Source organism: Arvicanthis niloticus, chromosome 22 (genome assembly GCF_011762505.2).
Source record: "Arvicanthis niloticus isolate mArvNil1 chromosome 22, mArvNil1.pat.X, whole genome shotgun sequence".
Taxonomy (NCBI): domain Eukaryota; kingdom Metazoa; phylum Chordata; class Mammalia; order Rodentia; family Muridae; genus Arvicanthis; species Arvicanthis niloticus.
The window spans coordinates 43,210,971-43,237,751 of record NC_133429.1 but is presented as its reverse complement, the minus strand read 5'-3'; the positions used below and the strand labels follow the sequence as shown (position 1 = coordinate 43,237,751).

At 44.2% G+C, this 26,781-nt stretch overlaps 1 protein-coding gene across 2 annotated transcripts in view; it reads left to right on the top strand.

The window, feature by feature from the left end:
- Positions 1–10,961: 10,961 nt before the first annotated feature.
- Positions 10,962–26,781, top strand: part of Xpot (exportin for tRNA) — a 39,151-nt gene continuing 23,331 nt past the window's right edge. The window contains exons 1-9 of one of the 2 annotated variants that reach the window (XM_076920358.1): positions 10,962–11,320; positions 14,361–14,494; positions 18,947–19,029; positions 20,778–20,834; positions 21,235–21,304; positions 22,592–22,810; positions 24,074–24,258; positions 24,355–24,523; positions 25,950–26,186. In XM_076920358.1, coding sequence (XP_076776473.1) covers positions 14,435–14,494; positions 18,947–19,029; positions 20,778–20,834; positions 21,235–21,304; positions 22,592–22,810; positions 24,074–24,258; positions 24,355–24,523; positions 25,950–26,186 — 1,080 coding nt within the window. In that variant the 5' untranslated portion in view covers positions 10,962–11,320; positions 14,361–14,434. Of the gene's footprint in view, positions 11,346–14,360; positions 14,495–18,946; positions 19,030–20,777; positions 20,835–21,234; positions 21,305–22,591; positions 22,811–24,073; positions 24,259–24,354; positions 24,524–25,949; positions 26,187–26,781 lie in introns of both variants that reach the window. The other variant, XM_076920357.1, reaches the window with a different exon arrangement.

The following is a 26,781-nucleotide window of genomic DNA, read 5'->3' as shown; positions in this document are numbered from 1 at the left end:
AGAGGAATGGCTCAGCAGTTAAGAGACTTGTTACAAAATCATGAAGACCAGAGTTCAGAGACCAGCATCCATAACACACCAAGAATCCTATAAACACCTGTAGCTCCTGGTTTCAAGGGATCTGACATCCGCCTCCGGGCTTTGAGCACACACAGGTGCAGGCTCAGGCACCACACGCAAGGATGGCAGGAATGAATTAAATCTTCAGTAGAGTAACTTCCACAGGCATGTGGTGAGCCCCCTACTTACAAAGTATCAAGTTGAGAAGTTGCCCCTGGAATACTGAGTTGAGCTTTTTGGCTTCAGAGTCTAATGGCACACATTTAAACTCATTTATTTGAGTCTTTTTACTTTTGTTGCTGAGATTCCCACCTCACGCCGACTAGTCAGGGGCTGTTCCTCCAAGCTGCGTCATCCACAAGAACAGGGTTGTGTTTTTACTTTCATGTGATGAAGTAAAAACGTCAAACTTGAAGTGACTTTCAACAGGTCTAAGTTGCTTTATTTGGCTTTATTTTCCTTATATATTGATGATAGGTCTCATTTACTCAAATTAAAACTAAAGACAAGGCAGTACACGTGTACACTTGGAATATGTGGTAGGTGGGTAAAATCCGAACTTCACAAGGTGACAGATGGCACTGGAGAGATGGTGCAGCACACGGTGACTCACAAGTGTAACTCCAGCTCCAGGGGAATCCAGTGTGCCCTTCAGACCTCCGTGGGCACTGTACATGAATGGTGTACTTACACACCTGCAGACAAAACACCCACACACGCAAATTTTTAAAATAATAAAAGCAGGATTGCTTTAAGAAACTCTTATTCTACTTAATATTCATAGATACTGTTCATTTAAATATCTGTAATAGTTAGCAATCAGATAAAATACAGAAGAGAAGACTACAAAGTCTAAGGAAATATGCAAATGCATTTCTGGATATATGCAGATCGAGGGACCTTGGAACACTCAGCCTTGGGACCTTTCCATCAAATCCCTCCTCCCCCTCAGGACTCAGGGAACCCTGCAAAAGCAGAGCAGAAAGAGTGAAGGAGCCAGAGGGGGTGGAGGACACCAAAGAGACAGGGCCTCTGGACACAGGAGGATTGATACCTATATGAACTCACAGAGATGGAGGCAGCATGCCCAGGGCCTGCATGGATCTGCACCAGATGGTGTCCTAGAGCTGCAAGAAGATGTGGACACATGGCCTCATCCCAAACCGGAAAGCCATCTCCACTAAAGATAACCACTTGCCAAGTTTTTTCCTTGGGAGTCTCACTGGGGGAACAAACATCCTTAAGGGTAGGTCTATGGCCAGCAGTAGATGCCAGCAGAAAATGAATTCAACAGCATCTTCAGAAGTCCCTTTGTCTCCTAATGTTGAATGAGAAAGTTTTTATTTTTAACCTTACAGGTCCTTTGTATCTACATTATGGCTTCCACTTCTTGCATTTCTATAGGATTCCTATGTGTGTAAACGTGTGTGTCTCTGTCTGTATCTGTTTCTCAAGCTTTTTCTTTGACTCTTTTTCTTCTGTTTTGTCCTATTCTGATTTTTTTTTTTTTTTTAGCTTTACCTCATTGTGTCTTATTTTACTGATATTCCTTAGAGGACTACAGACAGAAAGAAAGTGGATCTGAATGGGAGGGGAGGTGGACAAGAACCAGGAGGGGTGTGGGGAACCCTAATTAGAATATAATTTATGGGGAAAAATCTATCTTTAATAAAAAAGAAAAAAGACACAAATGGATTAAAAAACAAAAACAAATAAAAAATCTTTTCTGGAGCCAAGGAGGTGGCTTAATGGGTAGAGCGCTTCCATGCAAACATGAGGACCTGAGCCTGGATGTCCAACAGCACGGTAAAAAGTCAGTGCTCGGGCTGGAGAGATGGCTTAGTGGTTAAGAGCACTGATGCTCTTCCAGAGGTTCTGAGTTCAAGTCCCAGCAACCACATGGTGGTTCTGGTGTGTCTGAAGACAGCTACAGTGTACTTGTAATAAATAAATCTAGAAAAAAAAAAAGTCAGTGCTGAGCTAGAAAGTAGCGCAGTGGCTAAGAGCATCTGCCTTGCTGCAGTTCCTGGGGGGTTGGAGTTCAGTTCCCACCACCCACAGGGCAGCTCTCAGACCTCTGAAAGTTCCAGAGGATCCAATGCCTCTGAGAGCACCTGGCGCACAGATATACAAGAGGCAAACGGTCATACACATCAAATAATAAAACAAAATCTTTTTAAACGCTACATATAGCTTTTAATGAGTGAGCCATGCCTGTAACCCCAACATTTAGGATGAGAAGAAAGTGGATCAAGAGGGCTGGGCGGCCTGCCAGTTCAGAAAGACCTTATCTCAGGACAATAGCTATGATGGAGAATGAGAAGGAAGACACTTGACAGACACGCTCTCATCCCCACATTTGGACACACAGAGGCGTGCACCCCACGTCCTCAAGCATGTGCCCCATACACATAAAACACACAGATTTCTTTTCGCTAAGCAATCCGTCAATCCTATATCATCCCCTTCCCAGACTTCCATGCTAAATTAGAATACGTAATTAAAAAGGGAGGGGCTGGAGAGGTGGCTCAGCAACGTAGAGCACTTATTCTCGCAGAGGACTTGGGTTCAATTTACAGCATCAACTAAGTGTCTTAGGGTTTCCATTGCTCTGAAGAGACACCACGATCTAGGCAACTCTTATAAATGACAATATTTTCCCTTTTTTTTGGGGGGGGGTGGTTGGTTTTTTTTTTGTTTTTTTTTTGTTTTTTTTTTTTTTTTTTTGAGACAGGGTGTCTCTGTGTAGTCCTGGCTGTCCTGGAACTCACTGTAGACCAGGCTGGCCTCGAACTCAGAAATACGCCTGCCTCTGCCTCCCAAGTGCTGGGATTAAAGGCGTGCGCCGCCACCACCCGGCCAAACGACAATATTTAATTGGGGCTGGCTTACAGGTTGAGAGGTTCTGTCTATTATCATCAAGACGAGAGTATAGCAGCTTCCAGGTAAAAATGGCCCAGGAGGAGCAGAGAGTTCTGCATGCTGATCTGACTACAGCCTAGAGAAAACTGACTACTTCCCCACTGGGCGGACCCACTGGGCGGAACTTCAAAGTTCACCCCCACAGAGACACACTTCCTCCAACAAAGGCCACACCCACTCCAAGGCCACACCTCCTAACAGTACCACTCCTATTGGCCAAGCATAGTCAAACCACTACAGTAACTCACAAACATTCTAAGTCCAGTTCCAGGGGCTCCATCACCCATTTTTGACATCCATGTGCACCAGGCACTTACATGATATACATATTCAGGCACATAAAATTAAATAAATTTTTAAAAGTTAAAAAATGTAAGACAGCCGGGCAGTGGTGGTGCATGCCTTTAATCCCAGCACTTGGGAGGCAGAGGCAGGAAGATTTCTGAGTTGGAGACCAGCCTGGTCTAGAGTGAGTTCCAGGACAGCCAGGACTACACAGAGAAACCCCGCCTCGAAAAGCCAAATAAATAAATAAATAAATAAATAAATAAATAAATTTAAGACAGCATATCCACTCTACTTTCCAACCTTTTCTTTCCCAAGGGTCTTGAACTCCTAATCTTTCTACATCCACTCCCAGAGTGTTGGGGTTGCAGGAATGTCTCACGATGCATAGTTTAGGTGTTAGTTATAGCTTTATATCATAGCTTAGTTATAGTTTTATATCATGGTGGGATCAAACCTAACTAAGGCTGATGCCTGTTTCCAAGTTCTGTTTCCCAGAACTTGGGAAACAGAAGAACAGGGGATAGGATCCTGATGAGCTCAGGGACAGCAAAAGCTACACAGAGAGTTCTAGAACAGCCTGACCCACCACATGAGATGTTGTCACAAAACAAAACAACTTGAAAGTATAGAACCAACTGTAGGGAATTAGTCTAGCATCAAGTACTGAAGCCATGGAAATGGGTAACCATTGAAGAGGCTTGGATCCACAAAAGGAAATCAAATGACCCAGGGTACAGGAGTAAGAGAGCAGTTACAAGTGTGTCTGAAGAAAACAAAGTGGAGAAGTCAAAGAAGAAAGAGGAAAAAGATCGTGGCCCCCTAAATAAAGAGCAAAGAGAATCTCAAGGCTGAGAGAAATAGCCAAAAGAGCAATCAAAAGAAATGTCCACATTAAGAAAGCTGTCCACGGATTCGGCGTGGTGGCTAATCTTGGGTGTTGACCTGGATTAATCTGTAATCAACTGAAACCCAAGCAACTTGTGAGGCATTTTTCTTGACTGCATCATTTAAAGTTGGGAAGACCCACACAAAATCCAGGCCACACCTTTTTTGGTGACAACCCACATAAAAGGTGATGGAAGAGGGAAGTGTCTGCCTGCTCAACCTCACTCTTGCTGAGAAGTTAATTGTATCCTGTTGCTGAGACATTCCTTCTCTGGTATTAGAACTTAGTTCTTTGCTATTCTTGTGTAGGCTGCTATTCCAGTCTAGGCATTCCCAGTGACCCCAGCACTAGACTGGGACTACTAGGACATCCAGCTTCAGAATTCTTGGACTTTATATTGGAGACAGCCATTATTGGATGACCTGTACCACAACCCATAAGCCACTCTAATAAATCCCCCTTACATATACACATACACACAGATACACACACACATATATACATACACACATATATATACACATATACACATATATTCATTCACTGATCCATTATATATCCATATATATGTATGTATGTATGTATCCATATATATGTATATATACTTATACATATTGATTCATAATATATTCATATATAGAGATATAATATATATTCACTCTATCACTTTTCTTCCTTTAGAGAAACCTGACTAACCCAACTGGGATGTTGGGAGGCATTTCAGTAGAGAGACTGTGGAGAAGACATTACACAGAGGCTGAGGAACAAATATGGTTACTAGAGATAAAGGATTCTTTAAGGAGTCCCAGACTACCTATTTCCCTCTTCCATTCTGAGCACTAAATGAGTTTAGAGTAGGTGTCTTCATCTGTGAGTGTAAAGTGCTCTTGTGTTGTCCCTACAGTGGGATACACGGGGACAAGACAGTAAAGGTGTACTGTTTGCCACATTCTTGCAAGTACTCTGTTGACTGAAAGAAAAGGGAGGCAGGGGGCAAAGCATGGTGGTTCAGTGAAACCCCAGCTGAGATAGGAAGGGCTAGCCTGGAATACCCAGCAGAATCTGCTTCTGTAAACAAAGGGAGTGAGAAGATGTGTAACAAAACAACAAATTTAAATCAATGTTTTTTTTTTTGTTTTTGTTTTTTTTTTAAATAGGAGCCGGGCAATGGTGGTGCATGCCTTTAATCCCAGCACTTGTGAGGCAGAGGCAGGCAGATTTCTGAGTTCGAGGGCAGCCTGGTCTAGAGAGTGAGTTCCTGGACAGCCTGTGCTACAGAGAAACCCTGTCTCGAAAAACCAAAAAAAAAAAAAAAAAAAAAAAAAAAAAAAAAAAAAAAAAAGGCTTCTGAGTATATTTATAGACAGAACTGAGTTCATAGCACAGTTCTGTGATAGCACCTGTCGTAATGAACCTGCACGAGATCCGAGGGCTGAAGCACTAAGAGCAGACTATAATCATGTAGCATGTATCTGTTACTTGACATCTATGAACTCCAGACTCTTCATCTATAATACGGAATAGGGCTGGAGAGATGTCCTCGAGTACTTACTGCTCCTTCGGAGGAACCTTGTCAGGTGGCTCCCAACTGCCTGCGACTCCAGCACCAAGAGATCTCACACCTTCTTTTGGCCTCCTTGAGCACCTGCATACACCTGGCATACAATATAGATATAAACTGTAAAATAAAACCTATAAATAAAATAAAGCTGAGGTTAATAACAGTACCTATCTCCACACAGTGACTGTGAAGATTAATGTGTAAATGCTTAGAATTGTCTACTGTGTAACACACTTTCAAACATGTCGACAGGATGTGACATCACCACTACCTGCCTTCTGCTAAAAGGATGAGTGTTGTTTGCCGTCGTCATCTTACCGTCTGAGATGAGAAAGTGTGCATCCTTCCATGTACAGCACAGCCAGTACATAGGATGCTCATGCTTAATCTCTCTCTCAGGTCTTCTCTAGTTGGAGTCCATTCAACACTTCCTTATTTACACTGAAATAATGAGTTTACAAACCAGAAGAGAATTTTAAAATCCCATTTGAACTCTAGGAAGAGGCCAATATGACTAACTAAATGAACTGTAGACAGCCGTGGGTAAGTGTTGTATAATGAAATTCTCACAAATGAAAAAGACAAGCAAATGTAGTTGTAATAATTTTTAAGGAAGAGGAAATGAAATACCGCTAAACATACACACTGCCGAGCCTCCTAAACCAGGATTAGTAATGGCTAAGTCTCACAACTGAAGTAAAAATTCGTGCAATAACTCATTAAAACTAGAGCAAGGGGCCAGCCTATGCTAGACTCAGGACGAAATTTGTGTGAGTGTCTGTGTGTGTGTGTGTGTGTGTGTGTGTGTAAGCATGAAAGTGCGAGTGTGTGTCGTGTGTGTGGATGCATGCAGAGAGGTTTTCATCCCCTGGAGCTGAAGACACAAGTGGTTGCAAGCCACTTGATGTGGATGTTGGAAATTGGTAAGGTCTGGGAATCGCCACTCAGTTAAACTGGGCTGGTTTTTTGAATACACACCCCAAGACTGATCAACCGGGGATGCAATCTAGATCCGGAAGCTAAACTGTGACCCCGAGCCAGAATCCTACAGAGTTTTTAAGCCTGAAATCCACAAACATCTATGCTAAGTTATTCCACCAATCAGGATTGAGGGACAGGGTACTTCCTTTGGAACATGTCTTTGTAGTACACTTATCCTGTCCTCACTGGGTGAGTCACTCACCTGTGGCTGGGTGCAACTTGACTTGCCTAGCGTTCATGAGCCAACTTGCCAACCAGGACTTCATGTTTCTTTCTGCCAAATAGGGTGTTAATTCCCAGGGAGGTCTTGGGTCCCAGTTTACCATGACAATCTATACAAAGCAGTTCTAACTGACCTCTATTGAGATTGTTTTCCCAAGAACACCAAAATATAGAACAGGAGAGAATTTAAGTAACAGTTAACTCAGGGACAAAGAAGTCCCCAGGAATAGATGATGAGAAAGTTTCCTTGTAACATTAGAAACAGCATACAATGGTTGGCTATACAGGTGACAGTATGCACTTAACAGGATGCAGACTCAGGTCCTCTGGAAGAGTAACTCGTAACTGCAGTTCTATCTCTCCAGTCCTGCAGCCTGACATTTCAAAGGATTAAAGGTGTTATACAAGGTTAAAGACTATTTGTGAAATGTTGTATCGTGAATATGGTCAGCTGTTGTATAGGAATGTCCTCTTAGGCAAACGACGGCCATCTTGGGGAGTTCAACTGTGCCCACTTGCAAAACATCGTAGAGGGTAAAGCCAGGAGACTCTCCTTGGAGTGTTCAGCCAACCCTTACCACCTATTGTACACACCTCTGTCCAAACTGTATCTGGCCTAGGGGAGGGGCTAGTGTATATAGGTGGGGCAAGGCTGAGGGGTGAAGGGTATTTCATCTCAGTGGCTGAGAGAAGCCTGTTGCAGGATATTTGATCACACTGTGAACCCTGAGATTGTGTTATTTACTGAAAAGGTGCTTTTAGTTGTGGTGTGGCTCGGCCTTGCCCGCACCTTTAATCCAGGAGCTTGCTGCTTGAAGATTGTAAACAGGATTAAATGAAGTCAACCATTGGTCAAGAGTCGGAGCAAGCAACCAGTTGACAGGAAGTAAATATAGGATTATTAAGAAAAAAACATAGAGTAAGAGGGAGTCAGGAAGATGGATAGAGAGGCGCACAGGAAGTAGAGGGGAGGGACATCCAGTTTGAAGGAGGTTTTTTTTTGAGACAGCCTGAGGGAGGGGATTCCTGGTGGGATATTGGCTGAAGAAGGAAGCCAACTGGGTGCTTTCTCTGCCTTTCTGAGCTACCAGGCTCTCACCCTAGCATCTGGTTCCTGAGTCTTCATTGGTAAAATCGAATGATTGAGGTTTTGTTATAAAATAACAGAAGCCGTCATCCCGGATGGTTAAAGACTTTCCAGAGCAGCTTTTTTTTAGGAAGAGGAGCACCCACACTCAGTAAGTAATCTCTCACTCTTGCTCTTTGAGTAAGCCCAATAAACTCACCGGGTCCCCACACTGATCTTTGGTGGGTCTAGGTGGGCTTGTTCTTAGGAAGAGGGCTAGACTTTAAGATTCCCCTGGGAAGGAGTTTTAGTAACATATGTAACTGCTGCTGCTAAATGGTAACATCAATTTTTACTCTGATTGTTCCTCACTCACTCTGCCTCCACATTTTGTTAGCTCTTTTTGTGGTCCAAGGCATTGAAGCTACGGGTGGTGGATGCGAGGCAAGCATCCTCCATCACTGAGTTATATCCCTAGACCTCTTCGTTTACTTTTAAAGATAGGGTGTTGCTATTTTGTCCTGACTGGCCTTGAAGTGGAGATCCTCCTGCCTCAGCTTCGGAAGCAGCGTGGCTCACAGGCTTGTAGGAGAGGTCTGGCTTATTCTTAGCAGAAGTTAGAGGCAAGGCTGACTGCACTCAACCTGTATTCAGCAAGTACTGAATAAGTTAATAGGTCTAAATGTTGAGCTAGGTGCAGTGGCACACACCTTTAATCTCAGTACTTGAGAGGGAGACAGAGGCCGTGGGAGCTCTGAGTTTAAGGCCAGCCTGGTATATATAGTGAGTTTCAAAACAGCCTGAGCTACATTTTAGAATACTGTCTCTAAGAAACAAAACAAAATCTACATGTTGAATGCACTGTATTGCTTTTGTTTGTTTGTTTGTTTTGGGTTTTCCCCCCATTTTCGACCGATGCTCTTTAAGCCACAAGGTATTAAAGGGGAGTTGAAACATTCCAACCTGGGAATAAACTCTTTACCTCAGGAAGAAAACAATTCAGTGATTACTCAGAAACTAATCAGATTCACAAAGCCATCCTCTCCCACACACTATACACTTTTTTTCCCATGTTTTTTAATGGTTTTTTTTGATATTTTCTTTATTTACATTTCAAATGTTATCTCCTTTCCCGTCCCCCACCCTGGAAGCTCCCTATCCTATCCTCCCTTCCCCTGCTTCTATGAGGGTGTTCCCCCACTCACCCACCACTCCTGCCCTTGCATTCCCCTATACTGGGGCATCATGCCTTCACAGGACCAGGGCCTCTCCTCTCATTGATGCTCAACAAGACCATCCTCTGCTACATATTCGGCTGTAGCCATGGGTCCCTCCATGTGTACTCCTTGGTTGGTAATTTAGTCCCTGGGAGCTCTGGGGGGTCTGGTTGGTTGATATTGTTGTTCTTCCTATGGGGTTACAAACCCCTTCAGCTCCTTCAGTCCTTTCTCTAACTCTTCCATTGGGACCACTGCCCCAGTCCAATGGTTGGCTGTGAGCATCCGCCTTTGTATTTGCCAGGCTCTGTATACACACTTAGACAAGCTGAACTGCCTGGGACCTGTTGCCTTTCCATTGTACTGTACACGCGGGTGTTCTGTCACTTATACTGAGGTAGGCATCAGCTGCTGTATTTCTGCTCCTGTAAGTAACCACAGTCAAAACTAATGGTTCACCAAGTTTGTGGTATCCTCAGTTTGGTCTGTCATCAGTACCGTATCTGGATACCTATCTGCAGGGAACAGATGTTTGTTCATGTATCCCCAGAACGTGTCACTCGGATAGATCTAGCATGTGTCTTAACGTTAATCCAGAAAATTGTCAGATCCGGTGGTAACCTGGAACCCCAGCACTCTGCAACTTGAAGCAAGAGAACACAGTAGGCCAGTAAGTTTCAGGCTAACCAGAGCTACCCAGTAAACCCCTGCCTCTAAATAAAATTAGTCAAAGCTTACTTCCTCCTGAGGCTGGTACTGACCCACTCTACATAAAATGAGTCAACTGGGATGGACTTAAAGTAACATAACATACATGACGCCAGCAATAAAGGAGGAGCAGGCTTTGTTTTTAGATGAAGCTGCTGGAGTTTATACTGCTGCTACAAAGTAACAATAACTCGGGATCAAATCAACAAAGTGAACGGAAGCACGGGACTTCCTACGAATGTTTTCCCTCTCTCTCTCTCTCTCTTTTTTTTTTTTTTCTTATTTTTTTGGGGGGGAGACTGTTTTTCTCCGTAGCCCTGGCACTTGCTCTGTAGACTTGGCTGGCCAGATTCACCTGCCTCTGCCTCCTCAATGTTGGGATTAATGGTAATCGCCGCCATCACCCGGAATGCTTTCGGTTTTCTTTTTATCTATCTGTCTATCTGTCTATCTTTTTTTCTCTTTCTTTTTTGTAGACAAATTTAGTAATGTTTAAATTGGGCGTCATGGCTCGTGCCTGTATTTCCAGAATTCGTGAGATTTAGGCCAGCCTGGGAAACTTGAAAAATGAGTGAACCAGCCTGGGTTATGGAGTGTGATCTTGCCTCAAAAGCAAAACAAGTAAATACAAATACAGTGGATTTTTAAAAAACTGTCAGATCCTTAAGCTTCTGGACTCTTGACACGTGGAACCACTGGAAAGGAATTCAGCAACTGAATCAACACGTGGTTTGAACCACATCCATCTTTCCAAACTCAGGATCTCGGCACTATAAGCCATCTGCCACCTGACCAGGCCCTTCGGGAGGACGTGGAGGGTAACTAACTCACGCAGACGCTCAAAGAAGGGCGCAACGTGACCGGTCTTTTAAAATCTTAGAGGACCTTAGTAACCTGTAGCTAGGAGGGCGGGATGCGCTCTCCCAGCATGCACCACAGGCCCTTCGTCCACGCCCCCTGCGAGCTCCAGGGAGCACGTGTGCGGTCCTCCGCTCGGAAGCGTCCCATGCGCATTGCACTCTGGGAGTTGTAGTCCCCAGGGCCCAGCCCGCGAGCGGCGGTCTGCACTCTTCTTCCATGAGGCTGCTGCTGGCGCGGGTCCGCGCGGCACGACGCGGGGGGCGTGCCTCGCGCTGACTCAGCGGCGGCGTTAGCGGGCCCCTGCGCAGTTTTCCTTCCAGGGCCGCCGACTCCGCCCGCTGGCTTGCCAACCTGCCCGCCCCGCTCCGCGCCACGCAGGAGAAGGCGCCCGGGGAACGGCGAGCGCCGAGAGGAGCGCGGCCCGGGCCGGCTCCGGCGCTAGCGCTGCGACTGTAGTGGAGGACTACAGCGACAAGGACGTGGGCCGCTCTCCGTGCTCCCTGCGTACGGCGCCGCTCCTTGCGGCTGGCCGACCTTCGGGAGTGCAGGCGAGGAAGAGATATTGGAGTGATGGTGACTGGAGGTGGAGGGCGGCGGGCCAGGGACCCTACGTGGCCGGGCGAACCGTACTTGGGGTTGGGGACGATCGGTGGCGGCCGCGTCCCTAGTGCGTGGCTGCCGGTTGCCGGGTGTTTCATCACCCGAGTGGCCACGAGGTTTCGCCCAGGGAGGGATCGGGACGAAGGATAGGGGGCGAGGCCGGCCTAGGAGGCTGCCTCCCATCCCCATTTGTGATAGTTTTGGTGTGCGTCCCACCAGTTTGAGCTGTAGGAATCTCAAAGTTGATTCGCTCCCCACCCCGGATCAAATAGGAGAGAAAGTGTTATTTCTGCGTAGTAATTTGCCAGCAGGGACAGCCTTTTTCCCCCACTTTGCTTCTTTACAGTTTTGCAGCAGTGGAGAAGCTTGGTGTTTCCCTGTAACCTGAAAAACGAGTACTTTTTGGAAGCCTTAATTAGTTGTTACTGGGGGAAGTTACGTTGTATTAAAGCGACTTGTCAACTTGATGTTAAAAGGCTGGAAAGGTTAAATCGATCTCAAACGGGCTTAAGTAGGTGTGGAGGAATTTTCCACATTGTTTGATTCTTCTTGACTTAATGGCTGAAGAAAAATTAAGGCTTACTTTACGTGTATTTCTCGCCCCCACCCCCACCACATCCACCTTTGCAGGTGGTATAAAATGTTTACCATATTGTAACAATGTTTAAGCCTGCAAGGCTCTGTACAGGTCAGAATTCTAAGCGTCCTTTCCCAGTCTTTATTAGGAAGTTGTTACCTTTTAACCCTGTGTTTTACTCACAGATGGGTGATTTACCACCTCGTTTTATTTTGGTCTAATGTTTTTTTCCCAATGTGTAGAGGGCGACGGTTTGTGAGGGATTCCTTCTCTATGGATAACTATAACAAGTTACAAGTTAGCTGAGGATTTTTTGTTGTTGTTGTTGAGCATGTGTTTAGCCGGGTCTGTCTGTCTGTCTCTCTCTGTCTCTGTCTCTCTCTGTCTCTCTTGTCAAGATTAGTGTGAAATGACAAAACGCTTAAGCAGTTTTTCCCAAAGCAATGGATAATTTAAAGGAACGCTAGAGGATTTCTCATTCAGGGTTTCTCATTCAGGGTTTTACAAACATCCTTACCCCGACTTTTCTCTCTTGAGCATTTATAGGTGGAATAATACTCAGCTTTTCCTGGTGGAACCGATTTGCTTTTCCATCTGTTCAAAATCCCATTCTAGTTTAAGAATGTTTCAAGTAGTTGATTCTGCCTGCCTACCTCTGAGTTTATAACCTATTGGAGGCAGGCTTTGCACACATTGTAGTCTTAAGGACTTTGCCCCTTTTCCTGCAGACAGAATGGAATGCATCCTTTTTTTTTTCTGCATAGCTTCAGTTTTTTTGTTTTTGAGACAGAATCTCATGTAGCTCTGGCTAGCCACAACATCCATATGTATATAGACCAGGCTGGCTTTGAAGTCCAGATCCCCTGCTTCTACCTCCCAAGCAATTGGATTAAAATGTGTGTGCTACTTTTGAGTGACTGAGTGGTTTTCTTTGTGTGTGTGTGTGTGTGTAGGGGTGTAGCCCTGGCTGTTCTGGAGCTCTGTAGACCATGCTGGCCTAGAACTCTGAGATCCTCCTGCTTCTGCCTTGTCAGCACTGGCATAAAAGACGAGCCCCAACACCACCTGGCTGGTTTTGTTCTTTTATTAATGGGATTGGAATATAAATCTAGGTCTTAAAAAATTACATATATTTATCTTGTATATGTACAGATGTGTGCAAAAAATTACACATTCATTTTGTTTATGTATAGATGTGTGGGGTAAGCTGCAAGCACTTGTGTGCATGTATGCATGTGCACATGTGCTATGTACATGCACAATTCTCTTCTACCATATAGATCTAGGGAATCAAGAGCCTTTACCCCTGAGACATCTCACCCAACCCAAAACACATGTTTTAAAATTTTTGGAACATAGTGATACATATTTCACAATGTGGTTTTTTTTGTTTTTGTTTTTGTTTTTTTTGTTTGTTTGGTTGGTTTTTTTGAGAAACCAAACTGTCACATGGTAGAACGTGGAAGGGCTTATTTAATCCTGTTTTCGTAGGATCAGATTGAGAGGGTCAGAGCTGTATCGCTGCATGAGGTGATCCGGAAGTTGAATATTGTAGGCCTTCTGGGGGTATAGCCTGGGTGCTGAAGAGAGCCATGTGTGCATGGATGAGAAATAGGGCGCACTTGAGAGTGGTCATGTAATGTGGCGGCTGTTGCTGGCCTTCCTGAAGAGCAGGCAGGATGGCCAGGGGTTGTTCAGAAGTGAGTCTTATGGGAACTTAGATTACCTTGCTGTGGTGTGCAGGGTTGCTGTGGGGAGGGGCTTAGCTTAGATCCTGATTTTTTTTTTAATCCCAAAAAGATCAAAGAAAAGTATAGAGATCTGCCACCTGGCCTTGGCTTCCCCACTCCTAGAAGACTGCATGGGACCTCCATTCATCTCTTTTAAGTTCTCTGTGGCTCTACTAATTTAAAAATCAATAAATAAAAAAGTTGTGTAGCTTAATAATAGGTACATAAGGATATATAACTTATTTCTTGACTACTTCATACGTATATAATACATGCTGTTTACTCTGCTATCTGTCATATTTGTCAAAACTCCCTGCCCCTCCTTATTATTCAATAAGACAGGGTCTTATTGAATCTGAAGCTTACCAGTTTGGCTAGAATAGCTGGCCAGAAAGCTTTGGGGATCTATTGTTCCCCCACCCCCAACACCTCATTCATGTTTCTAGAAGAATTACTTTTGTGCTTGGCCGGTGAGCTTTGCGGGATAATACCACCCGAAAGCTTTAATGTCATACTTGTTGAGACTCTGCGAAATGACACTGCTGTGTGCTGCAGGGTCCACTCATGCTCTTGTGAGATCTAGGCCCTGTTCGCCGAAGGTGGGTTTGGACTCTTCAGGAGCTGTGTGTTTTCAGCCACTTGTTACAGTCTAGCTAATCATCTTTTGTTTTCTGTGTGCAGATGATTGTGGATTCTCCTGTGGGATTAGAAGCCACGCCTCTTGTGATCCGAAAACTCCAGGAATAGCGGCCGAGATGGATGAACAGGCTCTTTTAGGGTTAAATCCAAATGCTGATTCAGACTTTAGACAAAGGGTAAGTCAGTCAGTGTAATTAATTTTTAAAGCCTGCAACCACAAACATGCATTGGAAGATTTAGATGGCAAACACATCTGGTGATAGAGGTATAATTTGAGTAAACATTAATAAAACCAGGCAGATTTGAGGCATGTTCTAAATATTGAAACATCAAGTGTTATGATTGATTTTTGTTAAATGGGCTGAGCCAGCTCCCAGAAATCTGACCTGTTAAGGCAGGTCTTTGTGCAACATCGGACATTGGTAATTGTTGCAACGTTGTAACTCACTGAAAAGACAGAGAACTTTGTAGTAGGCAGTGTGTGTTTTAGTTTGTGGTTGCTTACCTTGGACTGTAAGTTGCTTAACTCTGAAGTTGGTGACATCTAGCCTCCTTGTTATTTAGTCTTTGCAGACTGAAAATAAGGAGTTTTCGATATGCCACCCCTTAAGTTTTTATATAAAATGATTTTGTGACAAGAAACCCATTAGGAGATGCTGGTGTATTTGGATAAATGTAAACAATTAAACCTAATGTAGTGTATAAGTCTAGTAAGTACTGTAGCTGAACGATAAAAGAAGACTAAAAGAACAACAAGCCTTTAATTAATTTTTAAAGACCTGAGCGTTCTGAAGTTTAGGATCAAAGGAAGGAGGGTTATTCTTGTAGCAAAGGAGAGTACTTGTTATACACAAGCCAGACTTAACTATCTCACGAAGTATTACACCCGTATATGTTTGGGTTTTACATGCTTTAAAAAAGCAATACTTTCCAAGCGGTTTCTGCTAGGATACATACCTCTGCTGATAAGAAGGAACTAACCCTTCACATACAGCAAATAATAGGAATCTAGGTGTCTGTGTCTATTCAGGACATCAACAACCTAGCAGTCAAAACCAGGTAGTGGTGGCGCACACCTTTAATCCCAGCACATGGGAGTCAGAGGCCAGCCTGGTCTACGAAGTGAGTTCCAGAGTAGCAAACAGTACACAGAGAACCTGTTTCAAAAAAAAAAAAAAAAAAGAAAAAGACCCCTAAGGCGGCCAGGTTTTTTGTATATAAAGGGTTTTTATTTTCATAGGGATTTAAACCACCTGCTTTCAAAATAGCTGAAACGTTACAGTCTTGACCTCAGTCTGCTTCCGTGTTGCATGCCGATTATAACTAAAAGTTTCATGTGCGTCAGCTGATTTGGTTTTTTGGGCTTTTTTGTTTTTGTTTTTTACTAGTACTGGGAAGTGAACCTAGGCAAGGACTCTGCCACTGTGCTTTATGCAGTTTTTTTGTCCTGATTTTTTTTTTTTTTTTTGTTCCACTTCAACTCTGTGGGATCCCCAGGGATTTTTTTCTAGCCTACCTTGCAAACATGGTTCAGTTTGTTTGAGGCATAGTCTAGACTGTGGCCTGGTGCTCTCCATGTAGCTCAGGCAATCCCCCTGCTTCAGCTTCCAGACTGCTGGGCTTACTGCAGTATTCTACCATAACTGGCCTTTCTTCTTTTAGGCAATTCTTTTAAGAATGACTATGCCCGTGGCGTGTGTGTGTGTGTGTGTGTGTGTGTGTGGAAAAGAGCCTCTGCTCCCCCTTTGATGTGGGTTCTGGGATCACTCTCAAGTCACTCATGAAATGCTTTGCACCTGCTGAGCTATCTCCCCACCCTTTCCTCTGCTTTCATTAGTGTTTGTTGGACCGGTTGGGGGGGGTGGGGGTGGAGGATCGGTGTGGTTTTTTTTCCCATGTATTTATTTAGTGGGGAGAGACCATTGTGAGCCTTGTCTTAGTTAGGGTTTCATTGCTGTGTACAGACACCATGACCAAGAACTCTTCTTATAAAGGACAACATTTAATTGGGGCTGGCTTACAGGTTCAGAAGTTCAGTCCATTATCATCAAGGCAGGAACATGGCAGCATCCAGGCAGGCATGGTTCAGGAGGAGCTGAGAGTTCTACATCTTCATCTGAAGACTACTAGCAGAATACTGGCTTCCAGGCAGTTAGGATGAGGGTCTTAAAGCCCACACCCACAGTGACACACCTACTCCAACAAGGCCACGCCTCCTAATAGTGCCACTCCCTGGACTGAGCATATACAAACCATGACAAGCCACAGAAGTGTTTCTCCCTCCCCTGTTAGGTGGGCTCTAGGAATCAGAGTTTACACACTGAACCATCTTGCTTAGTTCTGTTATATTTGGTTTGTTTGTTTGTTTGTTTGTTTGAGGCAGTCACATGTAGCTCAAGCTAGCCTTGAGTAAGCCATTGCAATTGAAGATGGCATAGCAATTCTAATTTTCCTGCCTCATCATCCCAAGTTCTGGAATTATAGGCATGCCCCACCATATCTAGCACTTCCTGTTTGGTGATTTTGTTGTTTGTTTCAGACAGAAGCTGACGCCGTAGCCCAGGTTAGCCTCCAGTTTTGGGCAAACCTACTTTGGTCTTTTCTTGAGTCATTTGTAGGTTTGACTCACCAGGCTCGGTTCTTATCCCAATTTTTTTTTTAATGCATTCTTTTTCAGTCCTGCTAATTTTTAAGTTCCAATATTCAATGTTTTAAAAATGAACGAGTTAGTTACTTGTGTGTGCAGGTGTGTGCTGTGGTGGGGGTGGGGCCATCAGGGCCATGGTCCTTAGATGGAGTCTGTTCTTTCTTTTCTACCGTACTTAGGTTCCAGTGCTTAAACTCAGATCCCTTTTCCCTGCTGAGCCATCTTGCCAGCTCTGTCCAACAGATTCTTTAAAAATACACCTTGGTGTGGTTTTTTTTTTTTTTTTTTTTTTTTTTTCTTTCCAGAAAAGAACACTGATATATTAGTGGGTTTTTTTTTTTTTTTTTTAATAGTATGGAATAGTGTACTTAGGGCATGGGGAGGGGAGTTGAGGGAGTAGAGACAGAAAGGCAGAGAGGGGGAGGGAGAGAGAGAAGAGTAGAGGTGTGAACACTTGGAGAGAGAAGGGGGAGAGAAAGGACAGAGAAGGGGGGAGAGAGTTATTAGTGGTTTTAATACAATATTTTTTTTTTTGAGAAGAATGAGTTCTGTGATGGGAATATTTTAGGGCTCTGGTTTCTTCCGATTTCATGTTATGCCAACTTGAGTAGCAGAGTCGACAAGGGTGAAGAAGAAAAGATATTGAGACGGTGAAGGTTTTGGTGGTCCTGATGCTGCAGTGCATGAATAGTGAGAAGTCACCATTGGGTGGGCTGACTGCAGCCTGGCGAGTGTCTGCATGGCAGTCCATTTCTGTCAGCAACAATGCCAAGAGTACCAAGCTGGCTGTTGCCGTGTGACGAAGGAACAAGGTAGAAGAACTTGGGGGTGAAGGCTGCGTCTTGTTCATCATCGCTGCAAGATTTCTTTCTCATGTACATGGATTCAGAGTCCAGAGACAAGCATGCAAAGACTCTGGTTATTTCTCTTCTCTCTCTTTCTCTCCCTTCTTCTCCCTCTTCCTCCCCCTCCCCCTCCCCCTCCCTCTTCCTCTCTCTCTCTCTCTCTCTCTCTCTCTCTCTCTCTCTCTCTCTCTCTCCCTCTCCTACACACACACACCCTGATTCCTCAGCCTTGGTTTAAATGCCCAACTTTAGCTTAAAACCTTCTCTTTAATTCTTGGAGACAGGGTCTTATATAGCCCAAGCTAACCTCAAACTAGCTGTTTCTGAGAATGATCTCCTGCCTACTACACCTCAGTACTTAGAGAACAGACACACCCCACCACACCTGACCATGTGGCGCCTCAGTGACCTCATTTGTCCTTCTGAGATGTTTCCCAGTGAGAATTCTGGGTTTGTAGAAACAGACTTCAGACCACCTGTACTTCCGCAGCCAGCTTGCTAAGTCAAGGACAGCCTTCCTCCTTCCATAGCTTTGCTATTCTACAGTGGCTCAGGACTCAGGAAGGCAGTGCACTTAATATTGCCAGTCTGTTATAAATGATATGACTCAGAAACAGCCATATGGAAGAGATGTTTGAAGAGGTCGGGGCGCCCAGGCATTTGCCCGTCCTCCCTTGTCTCACAGTTTTTGCCAGCCTAGAAGGTGGGGGCTGCCTCCCCGCCAGGAGCCACCCTGTCCCTCCTAGAGTATTCATTGAGTTGGAAGTTTCTGTTACTTTGTGTAGCATCTACTTATGGTGGGAGGGCATGTGTGCTTCATGGCATTTCTTCCCCAGACCCTTTTATGATTGTGTATACATGAGTATTAATGCACTTGATAGAACCCTGAGGCATTTCTTCTCTGTCATCGCCATAACCCAGTGATGTCTGCAGGTTGTTCTGAAAACTAGCATAAGTGTCTGATAATTGGCCAGTGATCTACTTTTAGGGGTGATCTGGATCTTGCCTGGATTGGATGTTTTAGCTGTTGTATTAATCCCAAATTGTTGTTGGTTATTGGTTCCCTCCACCCTTTAGTGTGAGCAGAGCATCATAATTCAATATCAAACATGCTGTTTTGTTTTTCAATCTTTCAGGCCCTGGCTTATTTTGAGCAGTTAAAGATTTCCCCAGATGCTTGGCAGGTGTGCGCAGAGGCTCTAGCACAGAAGACATACAGGTAATTATGATAGGTTCTCCATATTTTCTGGAAGGATCAAGATTTCTGTGAGGCATTTTAATATTTTTTTGTCGAGAAGTGTTCTTTTGTTTTTTAAGATTCTGTGACTTGCCTGTTAGAAAACTGTTAGTAGCATGAAAAGAGAAAATAGCAAACCAATTTTTTAACTAATCCAGAATTGATTTTTCAGTAAAACCACCCTTCCCTTTCTGTTGTTGTGCCTGAGAGCCAGTCCTTACTGGTGTAGACGACACTAACCATGTCTCTATCTTATTATTGGGAGTCAGTAAAAGTGAGCAGCAACAATATGTATCTGTTTGTTTGTTTGAGACAGTGTTTCAAGACAGTGTAACAAGCCCTGGTTGTTCTAGGCTGGCTTTGTAGACCAGGCTGGCCTCAAATTCAAAGAGACCCACCTGCCTCTGCTTCCCCAATGCTGGACTCAAAGGCTTGAGTCACCATGCTGGGCCAATGATATGTATCTTAATTTAAAGCCTTTCCTTACAGTATATCAATATTCCTTTACTCTTCTTTGGTGTTGGGACCAAGGTTTTGTCATTTGTAGTCATTGTACCCATAATTCACCCTGTAGGCTTTCCAGCATGGACCTCAGTGGGGGTGAAGGCAGATTTCACAATATTCTCTCCAGCTCTTCTGTCCCTGATCACTGTGGCCCATGCCACATGCTAAAGGCTGTCCCCTTGCTGCGTGTTCTTCTGTTTGGTCTTTCCAAAGCAACAAGCACAGTTTCACAGGAATAGAAACTCGTATAGTCATTTCACTGTTAGTTAAGTTAGCTTCTTAGTAAAGAAGAAAAACTGTCAGAGCAAAGCCTGTGAGAAGCAGCTAGCCAGCAGGACATAAACAGCCCGCCGATGGGGGCGGCAGCACGGGTGTCTGCTCACCGCCTTCTGGCTGCAGCTGCTGGCCTGCTGTGCCACAGTTCTGGTTTGGACAGAGAACATTGTTAGTGTCTCCATTCCTACTCAACTACTCTCAGAGGAAACAGTGCCCCCACACAAAGCCTGTCTCACGTACCATCCATCTGACTGAGCAGATTGTTGGCCCCTGAAGGAGTTTTGTCAGAATCATTGATTGTATTACCTAACACTAAAGAAATGGGTAATGAACAGGTGTTGGTTTTTTTTTTTTCCTCCTGTCTTACACAAAGGTGGTTTTATTTGTAGTTTTGTTTCTTGTATAAACTTTTATGGTAAACTCAGAAGCTTCCTGCCCTGTTTATTCTGTGTTTGGCTGTAAGAATACTGACTAAGGACACTTAAGTTTCAAGTAGGTCAAAGATGGCGTCTTTGGTCTGATCAGTCACTTGCAGCTGTACCGTTTCTTACCTGCATCTCTAACCATTCAAAGTCAAGCACAGAAACTGCTCCAGGAACCTTGACATTAGAATTCCAGGCAATGGCCTCTGTTTAAGTTCTCTGTTGAGGAGGTGTGTTAGAGCTTGTGGTTCTGTTGCTTGTGAAATATAATGGGACTTCCACATGCTGGGAATTGTACTTAGAGCTTTCTTAACCCTTTAAACAGAAGGCTTGGTCCTGTCGTGGAATTCAGGAGACCTTGGGTTAGGTACCCAGCAGTGCCACAGAACAAAGAAGATAGTAATAAAAACAAATAAAATAGAGTCGGTTGGTAGAAAGCCAGGCAAGAGGCACAGTTGTTCCTGGTATTTTGTTTTTGTTATCCCCAATCCATTCTCTGGTTCTCTAATTTTCTTTTGCTTTTTTCAGTGATGATCACATAAAGTTCTTCTGCTTCCAAGTATTAGAGCATCAAGTTAAATACAAGTAAGGCCATTCACTGTTTTCAATCTCCAGGGTTTGTTGGCATAGGAATGTTTTAATTTGCTTTTCCAACCTTTAGGAAACCAAAATACAGATAGTAAACTAACAACATAGATGGTATCTCTGGGCTATGAACCTGTTGTGATTTATCTCAAACTAAGTCAGTCGGTCTACAGGCTCAGTCTGTAGACCACAGACCTCAACACATAGTTTGTCTGAAAAGTCACACAGCTGTCGTTCTGTCTGATTGTAAACTGAACAGGTCTGATACTCTCATGTACGCGTTCTTCAATACTGTGATAAAGGGTGTCTACACTGTTTTAGGAAACCCTGAATGCTATAACATGCTCTGTGTTCATGTAACCGGTGACCACAGATGTCGTGACTGTTGTGTCTTTTCCAGGTACTCAGAGCTAAGCACAGCTCAGCAACAGCTTATCAGGGAGACGCTTCTCTCGTGGCTGCAGGCTCAGGTAAAACAGTTACTGATTCCATGCCTCAAGCAGTCCGCCGCTTCATCTTTATGTCTAAAGTGCTAGTCTGGTAGATCTTGGCAGAAACAGTGATAACTTAGGATTGTGCTAATAACCGAAACCCAGTCTCACTGTGTAGCCATGGCTAGCCCGGGATTCCTGCCTCTGCCCCCCAACGACCAGGATCAAAGGTGCCTGCCACCACACCCAGCTGGCTGCAACCTTGGTTTTAAAAAGTAATTCATTATTTTTTAAAAAAATGTTTGTGTGTGGGTCTGTACACCTGATTGCAGGTGCCCACAGAATCCAGTAGAGGGTGTTAGCTCCCTGAAATGGAGTTCTAGGTGGCTGTAAACTGCCCAGTGTGGGCTCTAGGGGCTGACCTCAGGTTCTCTGCTTGAGCAGTATCTGCACTTCACTACTGAGCCATCCTTGGAGCCCTGTAATTTATTGATATTCTTAAACTCCATGACAGTAACCACTTTTTTGTTTGGTCCTTGGAGCTGGCCTGTGCTGACACAGCCTACTTACAGAGGCCCTTTTACAAGACCAACAGAGTTGTTTCTCCTCACGCTCCTGGCTGACTAGCGTTAAGCTTGACATACAAAGCTGTGACTTTACCCAGAGCCTCTTCCTTTAAATTTAACCAAAGAAGGGAAAGAGAAGAAATGACGTGAATTGTTCAAATTCTGTTCATGAAACTTAATAACTGAGAGTTGTGGTTGGATGCCTACATCTCGGTGTTCAGAAGGCAGAGGCAGGAGGATTGCTGTTTTGCAGCCAGCCTATAGTTTGTAACAAGTTAAAGGCCAACTTGAGCTGCCTAATAGACCTTGTCTCAAAAAAATTAAAAAATTAAAAAAAAAAAAATCCTGAAAAACAACCTCAAGGCCTGGGACAGACCTGGTGGCTTGAACCTCCATTCCCACATAGAGGCAAAAGCAGAGAGTCGGACAGATCTCTGAGTGAGGGCAGCCTAGGCTACATAGTAAGAAAGACGGTGATTCAAAACAAGCAAACACCCCTCCTCAAACAAAAAGGCCCGGCTGTGTGTCTCTGGTAGAATGCTTGCATAGCATACAGATTTATCCCCAACACTGCAGGAAAATAAAAAGTCTAAGGGGCAGCCATTAGTCTCATCTCGTCACGTGACCAGTCACTTGCACACCCGTGCCGCTACTAATCTGGGCAGTGTTGAACTTTGGTTGCCAACTAGTGATGAGTAGAAAAAAGCAATGTGCTTCTGAATAGTTTGAATATGTTTTCATGAATGTTTCTGTTTGTCAGATGCTGAATCCCCAGCCAGAGAAGACCTTCATAAGAAACAAAGCAGCCCAAGTCTTCGCCTTGCTTTTTGTTACAGAGTATCTCACTAAGTGGCCCAAGTTTTTCTTTGACATTCTCTCAGTTGTGGACCTAAACCCTAGGGGCGTGGATCTCTACCTGCGGATCCTCATGGCCATTGACTCGGAGCTGGTGGACCGGGATGTGGTTCATACGTCAGAGGCGAGTAGCCTGGAGTGCACAGGGCTTGTACCGGAGGTGTCGTAGGGGAAACAAACAAACGTGACAGGAAGGACAGGGGGTCCTTTTCTTTGTCGTGTGCTTAGATTACAGCTGTACCTAGCACCGTGAATTTGCCGACAGTGAAATTTAAGCCTGTAGATTGCAATTAGAGCATCCCTTCCGTCTTTCAAACTAAGCCACTGTAGTCTCCAGTAAAGCACACGCGTTTACTGTCTCATCGCTCCTGTGCAATGCTGTCTGTACTTAATGCTTCTGAGCAGGGAGAAGCAGCGGCTTAGGGTGTGGTGCCACCTCCTCCTCCCCCTCCTCCCCCTCCTCCCCCTCCTCCTCCTCCCCCTCCTCCCCCTCCTCCTCCTCCTCCTCCTCTCCCTCCTCCTCCTCCTCCTCCCTCCTCCACCTCCACCTCCTCCTCCTCCCCCTCCTCCTCGGGAGTCTGAGCCAGTCACAGTCCCCGAGCTCTTCTCTTCATGCGTCTCAACATCCCCTTTGCCTTTTTCTAAAAGTGAGTTTGTTGTGGAGAAGTACTAGTAGTTGGACATCTTGTCATCTCCACCAAGGACTCAGCAGCCGAGGTGCACCCTTAGGCCAGCCTTAGGCATGATAAGCAAAAGAAAGTTCTGGCAAACCAGCTCAGCAACACGGCACCTGCCGAGTGTGCAGGAGGCCCAGGACTTGATCTGTGACACTTCAGTATAAACATCATGAATACAGCATGTGAGAGTTTTAATAGGAGATTTTTAGCAAGCCCTTGGGAATGTGGGGTGGGGGGGGGGTGTGCCAAGCTTGCAGCCCTCCTGAGTCATACATTGAGAACCTGATTTATAAAGAAAGAAACAGAATGGAGCTAACTGGAGATGGCTTTAAATGTATAATAGCTTGATGAGAATAACTAAAATACTCATAAGTTTAAGGACATTGTGCATTTAAGTCACTGCCACTTTTAAACAGCTTAAGTGCCATGTTTGTATAATATCTAGGAACAATTTCACATGCTTAAAATTTCTAAGCAATACTTATTTATACTTTGTATTTAATGAATTAAGTCTGGCACCGAGGAGTAGAACGGAAAAAGGAACTCCAGAGAATCACAGGATGTAATTTTAGAGCAGATAAATAGGAAGCCGTGGTCGGGACTGTTAGCAAGCCTGGAAGTTTCCTGAAGAGGAAGTCACTGTGTGCTGTGGTACTTGGACATCAAGTGCTGCTTCTAACCCTTCCCCGTCTTTGCCAATTTGTTTCCAGGAGGCTCGAAGGAATACTCTGATAAAAGATACCATGAGGGAACAGTGCATTCCAAATCTGGTGGAATCGTGGTACCAGATTTTACACAATTACCAGTATACTAATTCAGAAGTGCTGTGTCAGTGCCTTGAAGTAGTTGGGGCTTACGTCTCCTGGATAGACTTGTCCCTTATAGCCAATGATAGGTGCGTATGCCTACAACTTTTAAACTGTAAACTTACAGATTTAGTATCTAAAACTCATGAGCTGAAAATGTTAAACTCTATTTCCTTCATCACCAGGTTTATAAATATGCTGCTAGGTCACATGTCAGTAGAAGTTCTACGGGAAGAAGCATGTGACTGTTTGTTTGAAATTGTAAATAAAGGGATGGACCCGGTGGATAAGATGAAACTAGTAGAATCCTTGTGTCAAGTGTTACAGACTGCTGGGTTTTTCAGCATTGACCAGGTCAGTGGATGTCTGAAGCATAAGCTTGGAAACTGTTAAAGATGCTAAACCAATGTAGCTTTTCCCCGCTCTGAGATTTGCAGAGTATCCTGGACTGACAGGGACCACCATACTCTGAGAGTTACAACTAGGATCAGTGGCATGTTCCTTGTACACTTGGTTACACCATTCTGTTGCTTGACAGTCAGGATGGCATGTGCATTTAGCAGGTTTGCAGCGCTGAGGAAAAGGATTCCTCGGACATCTCCGACTATTTTATATAATTTATGTAGTGTGTGTCTGTGTATGTGTGTGTGTGTGTGGGGGGGTGTGTTCCCATGGGAGGTCAGAGAACAACTTCCTGGAGTCTCTTCTCTCCTTCCACCAGGTGGGGCCCAGGATGGAACTCGGGTCGTCCGGCTTGGTAGTGGCCTTGCTTGATCCCGAGACATCTTTTATTGGTGATAATGACAGTAATAGGACTTTCATAGGTTCCTTCTTCATGGGCCAAAGGTAGCTTTATTACCTTCTCCTGTCTTACTTAGGATCTGGGGTCACTTAAAAAAAGAAAATACAAAATGGCAAAGGTAGAGCCCCTGTCTGTGGGAGAAAGGTTGAAAGGTAATTAAAGAAATAACCCAGGCCTGCCTGTAACACTGGCCAGTCACTATGTAGCAGCTTTGTGTCTTTGTTGGGAAGTTAAGGCCTAAATGAAACGTTTCAGAAGGACTGTTGGTAAGTAACACATACAGTGCAGCAGTGGTGATGTCCTAGACTGTGCTTAGTAAACTGAGCAGTTAGGGAAGAAGGTTCTAGAACTTCTTTTACTTAAGCCCCTCCCCCCCCTTTTTTTTTTTTTTACAATATTGGTAACATCCACAGATCTATCATGATTAAAATAACAGTTGCTCATGGAGAACTGACTCAGTGGTTAAGAACACTGGCTGTCTTCCAGAATCTCACTACAGTTCCTGGGGACCCAGCGACCTCTTCTGGCTTCCCTAAGCCAGAAGATGTACACGCAGGCAAAACCGCCAAACATTTAGTCATTTTTTTTTTAGTTAAAAATCAAAACAGTTGCTTTTAAAGTATTTTTAAAGAATGATAATGGTTGCAGAAAGATTCCAATTCTGATCATTTTTCTATCACAATGACAAAATTGGTAGCTGTTGTCTTAACGTTGAGTCCTGGGGACCAGGGGAGTGCTCAGGCTGTAAAAGCACCTTGAGATGCTGTGGCCTGAGTTCCATCCCTGAGACCTGTGGTAGACGAGGAAGCTGACCTTTGACGGTGGCATATACGCCTGCCCACACCAACCCCTTCGAGGCAATCACAGATTGCATCATTCGTCTCTTTAGATTGAACCCTGTAATTGGCTAAAGGCCAGAGGTTCTCCTCCTTACTGCAGCAGGCAGTTGTAATGCAGGTCTTTGCTTCTTGCTTGTAGGAAGAAGATTTGGACTTCGTGGCCAGGTTTTCTAAGCTGGTAAATGGAATGGGACAGTCTTTAATAGTTAGCTGGACTAAATTAATTAAGAACGGGGCTGTCAAGAACGCACAGGAGGCACTGGAAGCCATCGAGACAAAAGTGCCACTTATGTTACAGCTGCTAGTTCACGAGGACGATGACATCTCCTCCAACATCATTGGGTTTTGTTATGATTATCTCCATGTCCTGAAACAGGTAAGTCAGGGTTGTCCCTTAGATATAGAAAGAACTGATGAAAGTGAAAATATAGAAAAAGAAGAAAGACACACACACATATATTGTGTTAACTACTGTATTTCTTTTGTAGTTTCTTTAGTTATTATTTAAAAAATTAAATCTAGACAAACAGTGGTTAAGTTCTAAACTTTGGACTGGCCCTGGTGAGCCACGCCTGGAGACCCAGCACTGGGTTCGGGGCCATCGACTGCTCTGCAGCAGGTTCAAGACCAGCGTGAGCAGCATGAATCCCTGCCTCAGAAAACACACATTCCTAAATCATAAATACAGTCTGGGATTCTTTTTTTGTTTGTTTCATTTCTGTTGTTTTAAACTTGAATTTGTCCCTGAACACAGTGGAAACATGTTAAATTACTTCCTCTGACAGTTATTTTCCAGTAACAGCATGAAATGTCGTGGTGAAGGTTTCCATATCATAGCGTGTATGTGGTGTCGTACAGATTAGTTACTTCCATTATGACACTGAATGAGAGGTCATTCCTATTTCGTTACATTTTTGTTCCTATGTATTAATTATACTTAAGTGTTTCATTATGACTTTTATACATGTATA